The 13131-nt window shown below is 43.4% G+C and overlaps 1 protein-coding gene and 1 pseudogene across 3 annotated transcripts in view; one reads left to right on the top strand and one right to left on the bottom strand.

Moving 5' to 3' along the window:
- Positions 1–13131, bottom strand: part of ZFYVE26 (zinc finger FYVE-type containing 26) — a 70518-nt gene that overhangs the window by 46492 nt on the left and 10895 nt on the right. For all 3 annotated transcript variants that reach the window (XM_055289044.2, XM_063644404.1, XM_063644405.1), the window contains exons 7-14: positions 12935–13099; positions 12698–12786; positions 11591–11754; positions 9569–9772; positions 5472–6080; positions 5130–5213; positions 1586–1654; positions 1022–1173 (exon numbers count right to left, since the gene is read on the bottom strand). In XM_055289044.2, coding sequence (XP_055145019.1) covers positions 1022–1173; positions 1586–1654; positions 5130–5213; positions 5472–6080; positions 9569–9772; positions 11591–11754; positions 12698–12786; positions 12935–13099 — 1536 coding nt within the window. The remainder of the gene's footprint in view (positions 1–1021; positions 1174–1585; positions 1655–5129; positions 5214–5471; positions 6081–9568; positions 9773–11590; positions 11755–12697; positions 12787–12934; positions 13100–13131) is intronic.
- Positions 6326–7739, top strand: LOC134737296 (dnaJ homolog subfamily C member 9-like; annotated as a pseudogene).

The following is a 13131-nucleotide window of genomic DNA, read 5'->3' as shown; positions in this document are numbered from 1 at the left end:
GTCTGCTGGCTCTCCATACTTCTTGTATATGGAACTGGCATTCTATTTATTATTGAGACTGGGTGCAATGGCTCATGCCTGTAATCCCAGCATTTTGGGATGCCAAGGCGGGTGGATCTCCTGAGGTCAGGAGTTTGAGACCAGCCTGACAAACATTGCAAAACCTCATCTCTACTAAAAATACAAAAATTAGCCAGATATGGTGCTGCATGCCTGTAATCCTAACTACTTGGGAGGCTGAGGCAGGAGAATAGGTTGAACATGGGAGGTGGAGGTTGCAGTGAGCTGAGATCGCGCCACTGCACGCCAGCAGCCTGGGTGACAAGAGCAAATCTCTGTCACAAAAAAAAAAAGAAAAGGAAATTGTATTATAATTTTTAACTAGATAAAAACATGGGCTGGGTGTGGTGGCTCATGCCTGTAATCCCAGCATTTTGGGAGGCTGAGGCAGGTAGATCACTTGAGGTCAGGAGTTCGAAACCAGCCTGGACAACATAGCAAAACCCTGTCTCTACTAAAAATACAAAAATTAGCCTGGTGTGGTGGGCACCTGTAATCCCAGCTGCTCGGGAGGCTTAGGCAGGAGAATCGTTTGAATCTGGGAGGTGGAGGGTGCAGTGAGCAGAAATCGTGCCACTGCAGTCCAGCCTGGGCAACAGAGCAAGACTCCATCTCAAACAAACAAACAAACAAACAAACAAAAACCCATGTATATGTTCAGAGAAGGAGTCAAGGAGAGAAACAAAAGTTTCCATGTTCTTAAGTGGCGAGAGTGTGGCTGAATATTTTCTTTCACCTTTTAAAAACACTGCTTATGTTAAGAACCACAAACAATTCAATCTTTCAATCCGCCCTGCTGAAGACTGGGCCTGGGCACATGGAAACCCCCTCTTGCTTCTGCTTCTTCTGCTTGATGTGGACCCCTGAGTGCTCCCAGGTGGCTCTGGTTGTACATGCTCCGAGCCTTACCTGATGCTAAGTCATTCAGGGGCTGAAAAGGTATGGCCTAAGCTCCCCTCACCTGATGGGCTTCTGCGAAGTTCCCGCGAAGGATGCAGGATGCCAGCAGTGACTCAGGTGGGGAGAACATCATGGGGATGAGTGAACTTTGAGGATGGGGGTGCAATCTACTGTCCAGCTCATTCCGGCCAGACACGGCACTCAGACTTCCCTCTGTTGGGACATAAGAATGTGTGGGGCCAGAGAAGCAAGAAGAAGTGAGGAAATGCTATATTGCTGCCACCTCCCACCAAACTTTTATATCCTCAATGTCCTTCTGTAAAAGGTCTGTAAATAGGTCTTAATTTTTCCTCAAATGAAGGGCAAACCTATGCTACCATCTTTGAATACAAGATGCTAAGTGCCAACTACCTTCTTTGGGTATTTACCTCTATTTCTCTCTGTTGCTGGATAACTAAATTGAGAATGAAACAGTCCTTTCCCTTCTCCCAGCTAAAATCTGGCTGTCTGCCAACCTTGAATAACAACCTTGACTGCTCAATCCTGGCTTTTCACCATGGTGTATGGCAACTCTATATCAGGGCAAAGCTGCTCAAAGTTTGGCAACTGGTGGAAATTTGCATACCTGACGTACTTGTGCTCAGCTCGCTACTTGTACTTTCCAGGGATGGGTTTGAACCTCTGTCTCGGCCATCTACAGGTATTGGGAAGAAGAGAGAAAGTCAATCATCAGCTCCTTACAGAGTAGGAAGTGTGAGTTGGCTTGACAGCCAAGATCTGTGTAGTTAGAGACAGAGGATAATGAATAACTATGACACCTGCTGCTCCTTCTACAGCAAAACACAAGCTCCTATAGACCAAAGGCAAAGGGTGGGCTGAATATGGCAACAGCATTCACCTGGGTAATAGCCTATACCAGTGGTTCCCAAGCTGTGGGTCGCAGAGCCCCAGGAACTTTCAAGTTATTTTTAGGGGTCAGTGATCAGCACCTGCTCAGTAAGCACTGGCAGTATTCTGAAAAAATAAAAGCACAACTGTTATGACCAGGAAGTGGTAGGGACACGATATTTCCTGACATAGAAAAAGGTATCTTCAAACTTGAAAAGGCAGACAACTGGCTGGGTGCAGTGGCTTACACCTGTAATCCCAGCACTTTGGGAGGCCATTGTAGCAGGATAGCTTGAGATCAGGAGTTTGAGACCAGCCTGGGCAATACTGCAAGACCCTGTCTACACAAAAAATTAAAAACAAATTAGTTGGGCAAGATGCCATGCACCTGTAGTCCCAGCTACCCAGGAGGTTGAGGCCGGAAGGATTGTTTGAGCCCAGGAGTTCAAGGTTACATTGAGCTATGATTGTGCCACTGCAGTTCAGCCTGGGCAACAGAGCAAGACCCTATCTCTATTTAAAAAAATGTAGGGAACCAAAGTCTAAGACCTGGCTGGCCAAAGACCATGATATTCAAAGTCTCAGAGAAAAAGCTTCTTCTCTTCTCAACACCAGGCTTCCCAACATGCTAGAGCTTTCTAACAGAGGCTCGCTATTCCTTAGCCTGGTCACTCGAGGGGCTGTCTCAGCCTCATGCAAGAGAGGCACCTCAGTTCACTGTTTGGAAGCCCTTTAGAACAAACAGCTGTAGAAAAGAGATGACGGGTTGTACATTCTTGTGCTGAATGGGTCAAGTGGATGCAAACTCTGCCTTCTGACCCAAACCAATTAATGTAGCAGCTTAAGGGACTTAGCAACTCAACCTTGAAGCTTTCTCTCACGGCATCCTCCACCCCACCCACTATGCTCACCTTTCATGTTGCCACTTAGCTAGAGCCTACTCATTCTCTAGAGCTTGGTTCAAGAGTCAACTCCTTCATGAAATCTGTTGCCCTGACATCTGCAGGTCATGCTGATATCCTCTTTTAAGACATTTCTTCTGTTTTCAGGCAGGGCCTCAGGTCACTTTAAACTTTCCATGTATACTGTCTAAGCAGGTACATTACAAATTGTTCGAAGTCAAAAGCCTAGCTTGTGCCTCATTTACCTCCCTCAAGATACCTAGTATTGTTTAGCTCATGGGAAATCCTCATGAATTCCTTTTAATTTTTAAAAGATCAACACCAAAAGCCACAATGAAAACTTGATTCTCTAAAAATTTAATACTCTTGCATAATGCGCCTGTATTAACTTCTCTAAGAAAAGCCTGTAAGTGGAATCAAAAGGCAAAATAGAGAAAAAATAATAGCACGTGATGAGAAAATATTTTCTGTAATGTATAAAGAGCTTTCTAAAATTCAACATAAAAGAGATTCCTAAGAGAAAAATGGACCTTAGACATTAGGCAGTTTACAGAAAAATATAAACAGCCAATAAATATATGAAAAGATATTCAATCTCAAACAAAAAAAATACTACTAAAGCAATGAAACATCATTATTATATTAAATATATTGGTGAAGGTTTTAAAAAATCTAATACTACTGACTGATGAGAGTATGTGCAAACAGGCAATCACATACAGCTTGCAGAACTATAAATAATAGGAGGGAGAGAAGGATGGGGAGAGGGTGATTAATGAATATAAAATCAGAGCTGGATAGGAGGGATCAGTTCTGCTGTTCTGTAGCACTGTAGGATGAATATGGCTAACTATAATCTATTATATATTCTCAAAAAGCTAGAAGAAAGGATTTTTTTTTTTTTTTTTGAGATGGATTCTCACTCTGTCACTCAGGCTAGAGTACAGTGACATAATCTCAGCTCACCGCAACCTCTGCCTGCCAGGTTCAAGTGATTCTCGTGTCTCAGCCTCCCGAGCTGGGCACCCACCACTACACCCAGCTAACTTTCATATTTTTAGTAGAGACAGGGTTTCACTATGTTAGCCAGGCTGGTCTTGAACTCCTTACCTCAAGTGATCCATCTGCCTCAGCCTCCCAGAATGCTGGGATTACAGGTGTGAGCCACCATGCCCGGCTGAAGAAAGGATTTTGAATGTTCACAACACAAAGAAATGACAAATGTTTGAAGTGATAGATATTACTCCAATTTGGTCATTACACATTTTATAAACATATTGAAATATCACTGTGTATCCCTTTAATATGTACAATTATTATATGCCAACTAAAAATAAAAGGGAGGCCGGGCCTGGTGACTCATGCCTGTAATTCTAGCACTTTGGGAAGCTGAGGCGGGCAGATCACTTCAGGTCAGGAGTTCAAGATCAGCCTGGCCAACATGGTAAAACCCCGTTTCTACTAAAAATACAAACATTAGCCAGGCATGGTAGCACGCACCTGTAACCACCAGCTACTCAGGAGCTACCAGCTACCCAGCGCGCACCAGCTACTCAGGAGGCTGAGGCACAAGAATCGCTTGAACCCAGGAGGCAGAGGTTACATTGAGCTGAGATTGCACCACTGCACTCCAGCCTAGGCAACAGAGTGAGACTCCATCTCGAAAAGAAAAAAAAAGGAAATAAAAATAAAAGGGGAAAAATAATAAGACCTACATCATAGTATTGTGAGGATTAAATAAGTTAACAATTATAAATATAAGGAATGTAGAGCAGCATCTGGCATACAATGAATACTTAATATTAACTCTTACAGAAAAAAAGAAATACATATTGGTCTACCTTATTTTTAAGGCAACTGGGTAATATCTATATACTATATCTATATACATCTGACCCAGTAATTCTGCTGCTAGGAGCTTATCCAATATTTACACAAGTATGCACAGACATGTACAAGGTCGTTTACTACAGCACTGTTTATAATAGTAAACAACTGGAAACTTAAATGTCCATGAACAGGGTGTTTTTGACAATGGAATACTAAACAGTATTTAAAATGGTAAGTGAAAAAATTCTCAATTTATAGTATAATACATCTGTATATATAAAAGGATATAAATGAAAAAAGCAAGCTGCAGTTCTCAATATATAGTATAATGCATGTGTATATATAAAAGGATATACATATTTATATCGAATGGAAAATTTCTGGAAGGATACATAGGAAACTATTAACAAGGGCTACCTTGAGGGAGTGGGAATAGGATAATTTTACAACGCTTTTGTTGTTTTTGACCATGTGCTGTTTCTTAAAGAGTATTAGACAAGCAGCATTACACCACTTGCCTAGTGCATGGGAATGAGCTCTTCAGATTACCTGCCTGGCTCCTTCTTGTCCGACGACCCCGGCGGAGACTAGGGTGCCGTGTGGCAGGCTGGTATCTTCGGGAAAGTTGCTCCTCTGAAAGAGCAAACCCAATGGGACATACAGGAGAGTGATCAACTTTGATTTGGCCCTTTCTTGGTGTAACAGGTTGGGGAAGGTTTGCGCTGGGCTCTGAGACACGGAGCATACCCCAGTGTTCTGACACTGGTTGACATAGTGATGATATGCCTTGAGTTATGGGGTGACTCCCATGTTCTTCTAGCTCTCTCCCATATTCCCAGGATCTTTCTCCCTCCCCACCTTCTGGTCCCACCAGTTCCACCCTCCTCTCACCTGAACGATGGTTGCTTGTCACCACCTTGTGTCTCCACTGAGCCTCAGAAAGAACCTTGGAAAGTCGATGCAGGCGGCTCTGCAGTCCCTCTCTGCTTCCTGAGCAGCTCTGACCTTCTTGCTTTGGCCTCTCAGCGGGGCTGCGGCTACTGATCTCATCCAGTTGCTCCTGGAGAAGCCTGAGGAAGGCCCCTATTGCAAATTCATCAGCCAGAAATCCACTGATACCACTAGTAAAGTGTTTTAAGTCCAAAAAGCTGTGCCTATGAGGCCCTGGGTAACTGTCTTTTGGCTCTGCCTTCACACGGCTTGGCATTGTACAAGCAAGGGTCTTTGGGATTCCCAGGGAACCCCGTTCCGACTTCCTTTCAGGATGTACTATGTGCTGAGGGCTCTCAGATGGGGACCTCAAACCTGAGGGGCTCTTCCCCTCAATGTCATCATCCTCAGCATTGTCCTCAGGCAAGTGAGGCTCTGGGTGAAGATCACCAGAGGTGACGAGAAGCAATGAGAAGATGTTTTCCAGAAGCTCCAGGCACAGAGAGTCAGGAATACTGCACAGATACTGTTGACACCTGGCCAGGTAAGTTGAGAAGAGATTTGCAGCACCTACAAAAACATGTACAAGAGAAGAGGCCAGAGAAAGAGAAGACAGAGAATGGAAACATTAGAAACATTACCTCCCAGAGTCAAACATTTTCACAACTGTAGCTCTTTTATTCATTTTTTAATTATAAGGGAACTGAAGTTACAGTGAGAAGAATAAGAGAGACTTCTTAGGATGTCTTTTCATGATTTGCAGAAAGATTTTGCTATTTTAAAAGTACAGCTGGCCGCGTCCCGCCCCGAGGCCGATGGGCCGCCTGGGCCTCCCCAGCCTTTTGGCCACCGGGCCCCGCCCCCGGGGAGTACGCTGAGCTCTGCTTGGCGCCTCTGATCTTTATTTCTCCCTCTGATCTTTATTTCTCGCGCCTCGGTTTCGGTGGGAGGGGCGGGGGTGATTTACGGATACTCTCTGCCCTCAGATCCTGGGAAAAGTCTATTACGTTCTCAGTGACAAAGAATAGAGAGCAGTGTACGATGAGCAGGGAACAGTGGACGAGGACTCACCTGTGCTCACCCAAGACCTAGACTAGGAGGCGTATTGGCGGCTACTCTTTAAAAAGATATCTTTAGAGGACATTCAAGCTTTTGAAAAGACATACAAAGGTTCAGAAGAAGGGCTGGCTGATATTAAACAGGCCTATCTGGATTTCAAGGGTGACATGGATCAGATCATGGAGTCTGTGCTTTGCGTGCAGTACACAGAGGAACGCAGGATAAGGAATATCATTCAGCAAGCTATTGACGCCAGAGGGGTACAATCCTATAAGGCCTTTGTCAAGGAATCGAAACAAAAGATGAATGCAAGGAAAAGGAGGGCTCAGGAAGAGGTCAAAGAAGCAGAAAGGAGCAGAAAGGAGTTGGGGCTTGATGAAGGCATGGATAGCCTGAAGGCAGCCATTCAGAGCAGACAAAAGATCCGCAAAAGGAAATGGACAGTTTTCTGGCTCAGATGGAAGCAAAGTACTGCAAGTCTTCCAAAGGAGGAGGGAAAAAAATCTGCTCTCAAGAAATAAAAGAAATAATAGAATTTTTCTCTTCAAAGGTCCTTAGGTGTAAATTGATGCCATGGTAGGCAAGGTGCAGGCAAGATTTGAAGGCAAAAGTCAACTCAACTCTTGAGAAAAGATGTCTTTCCAGCCTGAATTTTTCAGATTGACTAGACCAAGCAGAATCTCTCAACCTGATCTTAGTATTTCCTAGAAAGCACTTGACATTGTGTGAGGTCTCACCTGAAGGAACTTGGTGGTGACAGTTGGGAGGGCGGAGGGAGGCAGTGTCCTTCCTGACAGCACTTGCCTCCATGGATCTTCTGTACACAGAACTCTATCTAGGATGTGGTTCTGTTCATGCTGTTTTCTGTGATGTGCATTGTCTGTTAGAATAGGCTCTCTACCCAGCTAGAACACCTTCTAAACACTTGCTGCACAGCTATCTTCCACATCCTTCCCAGTTTACATTTGGTCTTAATGATCTTGAATAGACCCTCTCTTCATTTTACTCAGCCAGGCTTTGTACTGATGTACAGGTATCAAATTACTTCAAGCATTTTTGTAAGAGTTGTATATGATTAAATAAAAAAAGTAGAACATGATGGTTAAGTTCTGGGGGCTTTGTAAATGATCCCAGTAAAATGTGACCTAGAAAAAATGTGAATGGTGTTTAGGATGAGAGAAAAGGGGAAAACAATAGCCCTGGTCAGCTTTATAATAGAGAGCCTGGTTTCCCTAGCATAAAGAGATGTATGTTATAATCCTGCCACTAATTGTTGAATGTCTTTAGTTGGGCCACTGAGCTTGTCTGAATCTGTTTCCTTTTATAAAAGAGTTATTACATCAAAACAAAGAGTGAAATCCAAACTTTTCAAACTGTATGTATTAAATATGTCCAGTTTTTTGGTTAAAAAAAAAATTGCACCAGCTTTGAGAGAAAACACACAGGGCGAGGGAATTGGGCTAAATGACTTCTTAGAGGCCCTTTTCTGACTGTTTAACTTTGAAAAGCAAGCCATATTGATCCAGTTGTTATAGTGAACTCATAGTAATGGTTTGTGAGAACACAGGGATTTCCATTTCTATGTAGACGAGGTGGTATGAGAATATGTGGAATTTTTTTAGGGACTGTTTGAATTTTTGATTTGTAGACTATTAAATATACCATATGCATAAAGTAAGCCTTTAGCTCTAAGGTAAAGACGACAGACACATTTTCAGTTTGTGGCTACAAATAGGTTAAAAATAGTTTTTAATTGTATTAAAAATATAATTTAATGCAGGTTGTTTGAAGCATCTGTCTTCATATGATGGCATTAGAACACCTTGGTGTAATAAAAAGTTACCGTAAAAATAAATAAATAAATAAATAAAAGTACAGCTGGCCATGGGCAGTGGCTCATGCCTGTAATCCCAGCACTTTGGGAGGCCAAAGTGGGTGCATCACCTGAGGTCAGGAGTTCGATACCAGCCTGGCCAACTGGTGAAACACCATCTCTACTAAAATACAAAAATTAGCCGGGCATGGTAGTGGGAGCCTATAATCCCAGCTACTCAGGAGGGTGAGGCAGCAGAATCGCTTGAACCCAGGAGGCAGAGGTTGCAGTGAGCCGAGATCACACCACTGCACTCCAGCCTGGGCAACAGAGCAAGACTCTGTCTCAAAGAAAAAAAAAAAAAAGTACAGCTTACTAAAAACTAAAACTCATTATTTTATATCTGCTTTGTAAATGTTACATTGTTCCTCATCCCTGATAAGGACTATATTTCACTTCCAGGAATGAAGGTAACATGCAGACCCTTTACTCCTCAATTCTATTTCCACTTATTTTTATACTAAAGATGATCATGCCTACTTAGATCTCTTAAGAAATCCTTAATAGGCAAAAATGACCATGCTAAGAGGTAAAGGTCTATTCCAAAGCTACGAGAGAGGGAAAACTGACCACTAGTCACCAAAGGCAAGTTAAGGAATTGTAAATTATTAAGAAAAATGAGAGAGGATAGGACCATTAGGTTGGTACTTTTCACACTGTAGGCTGTGACCTATGAAATTTCCCTACCTAGAAGGCTACATTTAAAAAGATGAAATAGGAAAGAAAAATAATCAGGACTGTGCTCTATGAAGTAAGCATTGTTTTTAAAACTTAGTTTATATATCACATATATACACATACATATGTAAACACACAAATTATATACCTAGGTGCAAACTGGAGTAGGATGTAAAATGCCATTCCTACCGTGAAATATAGTTTTTAAAAAAAGCGTTTGGAAAACACCATACTAGGTGATCAGACTCTGTTAAAACTTAGGCAATCACTTGCTTTGTCCATGTCCCTTTGATTCAGAGGCTGACAGATGGATGAAACTATCCTTGGGTGAAATAAAACCAAGGCCATCACCCCACTCCCAATCTTGGTGGAGGAGGGTAAACACACAAAGCACCCACTGGCATAGGTTGTTACCAGCTTATCTCAGGGATGGAGGGAAGTGCCATACCTGGGGAGGAGAGAGAGTCATTCGCTGGCTCTGCAGCTGAGGCCAGGTCCTCAGAGAGGCTGTCTTTGCAGTCCTGGCACTGGGAGTGCTGGTGTGAGTTTACACAGAGGGCATAGATGGCATACTTCATGGCACAGAAGCCCTGGTAGAGTGTCAGGTTCTGACACTGGCTCAGGTGCTCAGGGACTGCAGCATCAACTGCATCTGAATTACAAAGAGAAACAGGCTGAACTTGAGAGTTAATTAATTCAGGCTGCAAGTATGGGTGAAGCAAAGAGATGCTGTGCCGTACTTAGAGGTCCACTTGTAGGTTCTTACCCTCTCTCCTTTCTGTCGGTCTGATCTGTGTCACTTCTAGGGTTTTTCCTCTAGTCAGTAACAACTTTCAGTTCACTGCACTTCCTTTCCCCCACTCACCTCCCTTCTACATATCTCATGACTTCTACATGGCATTATTGCCCAGGGCCAGGACTTGTACCCGACAGTGAGTGCCTCCTTAAATTTTGCACCATAAATGTCTCTCTTGCCTCACCCTAGTTGCAGCCCTATTATTGCCTCTTTTTTGCCTTTTAGAAGTGTGCCCCAGTGGGTCCAGGGATCAGATTTAAAATACTGTATTTCTTTGGAAGGCCTGTATACTTGCATGTAGGAGCACAGTTTCTATTCCTACAGGAAATCTGCTAAACAAGCTGCCTATCTTTCCAGAAAAAAAAACATGGAATGTAATAACACTGGTTCTCCAATTAGTAGTAGGTCCTTTTGAAAAGTAAAGCAACATCCAGGCTAGGAAACCTCAACTGCCATATAAGAAAGTTTGTGTCTCTCAAAGGTAAGTGTCTCTGACCTGTGTGGCAGATTGTGACTATACAATGATACGTTTCTTAAGAACAAAAAGAAACGTATACATTCCACAATGTATACATGCATCAACACATCACTTGTATTCCCAAAATAGATACAATTATTATTAGTCAATTAAAAATAGGGTAAAACTATATGGGGTGTAGTGATAAGTGCCTGTAGTCCCACCTACTGGGGAGGCTGAGACAGGAGGATCACGTGAGCCCAAGAGTTTGAGACTAGCCTGGGCAACATAGCAAGACCCCTTCTCAAAAACAAACAAATGAACAAAAAACCATGGTGAGAATTCATCTGAAAGGGGAGGGAAATAAGATAAAACATAAAGAAAAAGAGCTTTTTAATGGGGCCTTGAATTTAAGCAAAGATCTTAGGTTAAAAAAAGGCTTTGTTCCTGTTTCAGACAAGTCTTCTCCTTTTTTTGAGACAAAGTCTCCCTCTGTCCCCCAGGCTAGAGTGCAGTGGCACCATCTTGGCTCACTGCAACCTCCACTTCCTGGATTCAAGCGATTCTCCTGCCTCAGCCTCCTGAGTAGCTGGGATTACAGGCACGCACCACCACACCTGGCTAATTTTTTATATTTTTGGTAGAGACAGGGTTTCACAATGTTGGCCAGGCTGGTCTTGAATTTCTGACCTCAAGCGATTCACCTGCCTCGGCCTCCCAAAGTGCTGGGATTACAGGCGTGAGCCACTGTGCCCAGCCCAGGCAAGTCTTTCTTCTAAACCTCCTGATCTGTTATATGGAGTATGAAGCGGACATGGGAGAAAAGGCACAAAACATGCTATCAGAAAGCTTATAAAACATGAAGCCACTCACTAAGAATTTGCATAAACACTGACTAACAATGCTGTGTATTCAGAGGGCAATTTCTAATTCTGTTTCACTGGAATGAGGCTGTAGTAGTGGTTCCTGTGATGGTTCCACAAGGACAAAGAATGCAGGATCATACTCACAGGATTCCCAACACCTCACCAAGAAAGAGGAGGAATGCCCTATATCCTATAAACTGATTAGGACAAACATCACTCATTTAGAGGAGCCCTCCTCACCACCCTCTTGAAAGATCTCAGCAATCACATCTGGATAAATCTCATGCTGGAAGAAATGTGTAAGAATGTCCTAAGAGGAAATCATGGCCAGGTCATTCCATCCCAACTCACCAGGCTCTTGCTGGGGGTCCTTGGCTGGCACTTTCTGTAAGAGCTTGAGAACATCCTCCTCCCTGAGGGCTGGAAGGTTTGTAAGGTGATGGAGAGTGTACAGCACTGAGTGGCTGTCTCCACCGTGTAAATGACACAACAGATCTCTCTTTGGTATGGGGTTGCTGAATGAGAAAGTTGGGAGGATGGAAGAGAGGCAGTTTATATTATTGCTTGAAGAAAGATCAATCTCCATTCCCTCTTGTTCTTCCTCTCTGGACCATAATGCCACAGGTTTCACTTCCCTACAAACTAAATTTTAGTTGGTTTGGGACTGAGCATAACATTTATTTACCCTCAGGGAAGTACATCTATCAAACCAGCTCTAGTTGTCTAGAAAGGGCCTAGAAAGGGCCTTTCAGATCAGTAGGGTCTAGAAGGGTCCTACAGATTGAATTTTCTAATTTCTACACCCTCTCTAGCTTCAAATGAACACAAGTTTCGTACTTTGAGTAAAAGCCCTTGCTACTTCCCCCTCTGCCCACTCTACTTCAGAAACTGCTGGTGAAGTGGGTGAAGAACAAGATAGAAACCTAGGTCCAGGCTAAGTTACCAGAGATACACAGGGCCCTATGCACAGTTCAATAAGCATTTGTTGAATAAAAGCATGATCCAGGATAACATAAGACCAAGAATGTGGATGACATTATGAGCTGTGTGACTTTGGATAAGTTATTTTATATCTATGGGCTTCAGTTGCCTGACTTTTATAATGAAAATAATATTGGTATCTACCCATAGGATTATTGTGAGGCTTAATTGAAATCATCCATGTAAAGGGCTTAGAACAATGCCTGGCTTATGGTAAGTGCACTGTAAATGTGAGCTATTGTGCTTTTTATTACTGTCATCCTAAAATTATCCTCTAGTTATGACCTGATGGTCATGGTGAAGGTAATAATTACTTGTGTTTCTTTCTTGGTTTAGTAGCTGGAACAATTTTTAGTGCTGGTCAACATTGCCAACTCAAAACATTTATGTGGAAAACGCCTTGAAATGGCCACACATGCGGAGCACAGGGTCAGCTGTGCCCTGTGGTGGGCAGGCGCTGACTGCACAGGGCCATACCTGCTCTGCTGTATGCACCACTCCAGGACCTCCAGGTGAGCCCACAACCCATCACAGGCATCCCTGAGGAGCTCATCACAGCCTGGGTCCTATGTTGATATGGGAGAAGAAAGAGATGCTGATTCAGGAACCTGGGGTTAGAGACTGTGACTGATTTTAGGGCTCTGCATTCAGCCTCAGCCCAAAGCCCTACAGCTCTCACTTCCAGAGCAGCCTGGGATGCTGAGTGAGAGTTACCTGGGTCCTGTGCAGGGTCTGGAGCAGCCTCTTGGCTGACTCTAGGCTCTGGCAGTGTGTCCAGCCCAGGAGCACAAGCAGGCAGCTGAGGGGCCTGAATTCTCTATCAAGTAGGCAGCCAAGATTTGGGAAGTCTTCTTCTTTCAACAATGTTAGTGCTGTTACCTGTAAGTCAAAGAAAGCTGTTATAGGCATCT

The sequence above is a fragment of the Symphalangus syndactylus genome, chromosome 8, assembly GCF_028878055.3.
Source record: "Symphalangus syndactylus isolate Jambi chromosome 8, NHGRI_mSymSyn1-v2.1_pri, whole genome shotgun sequence".
NCBI classification, from domain to species: domain Eukaryota; kingdom Metazoa; phylum Chordata; class Mammalia; order Primates; family Hylobatidae; genus Symphalangus; species Symphalangus syndactylus.
The sequence above is the reverse complement of the archived record's forward strand: the minus strand, read 5'-3'. Positions and strand labels throughout refer to the sequence as shown.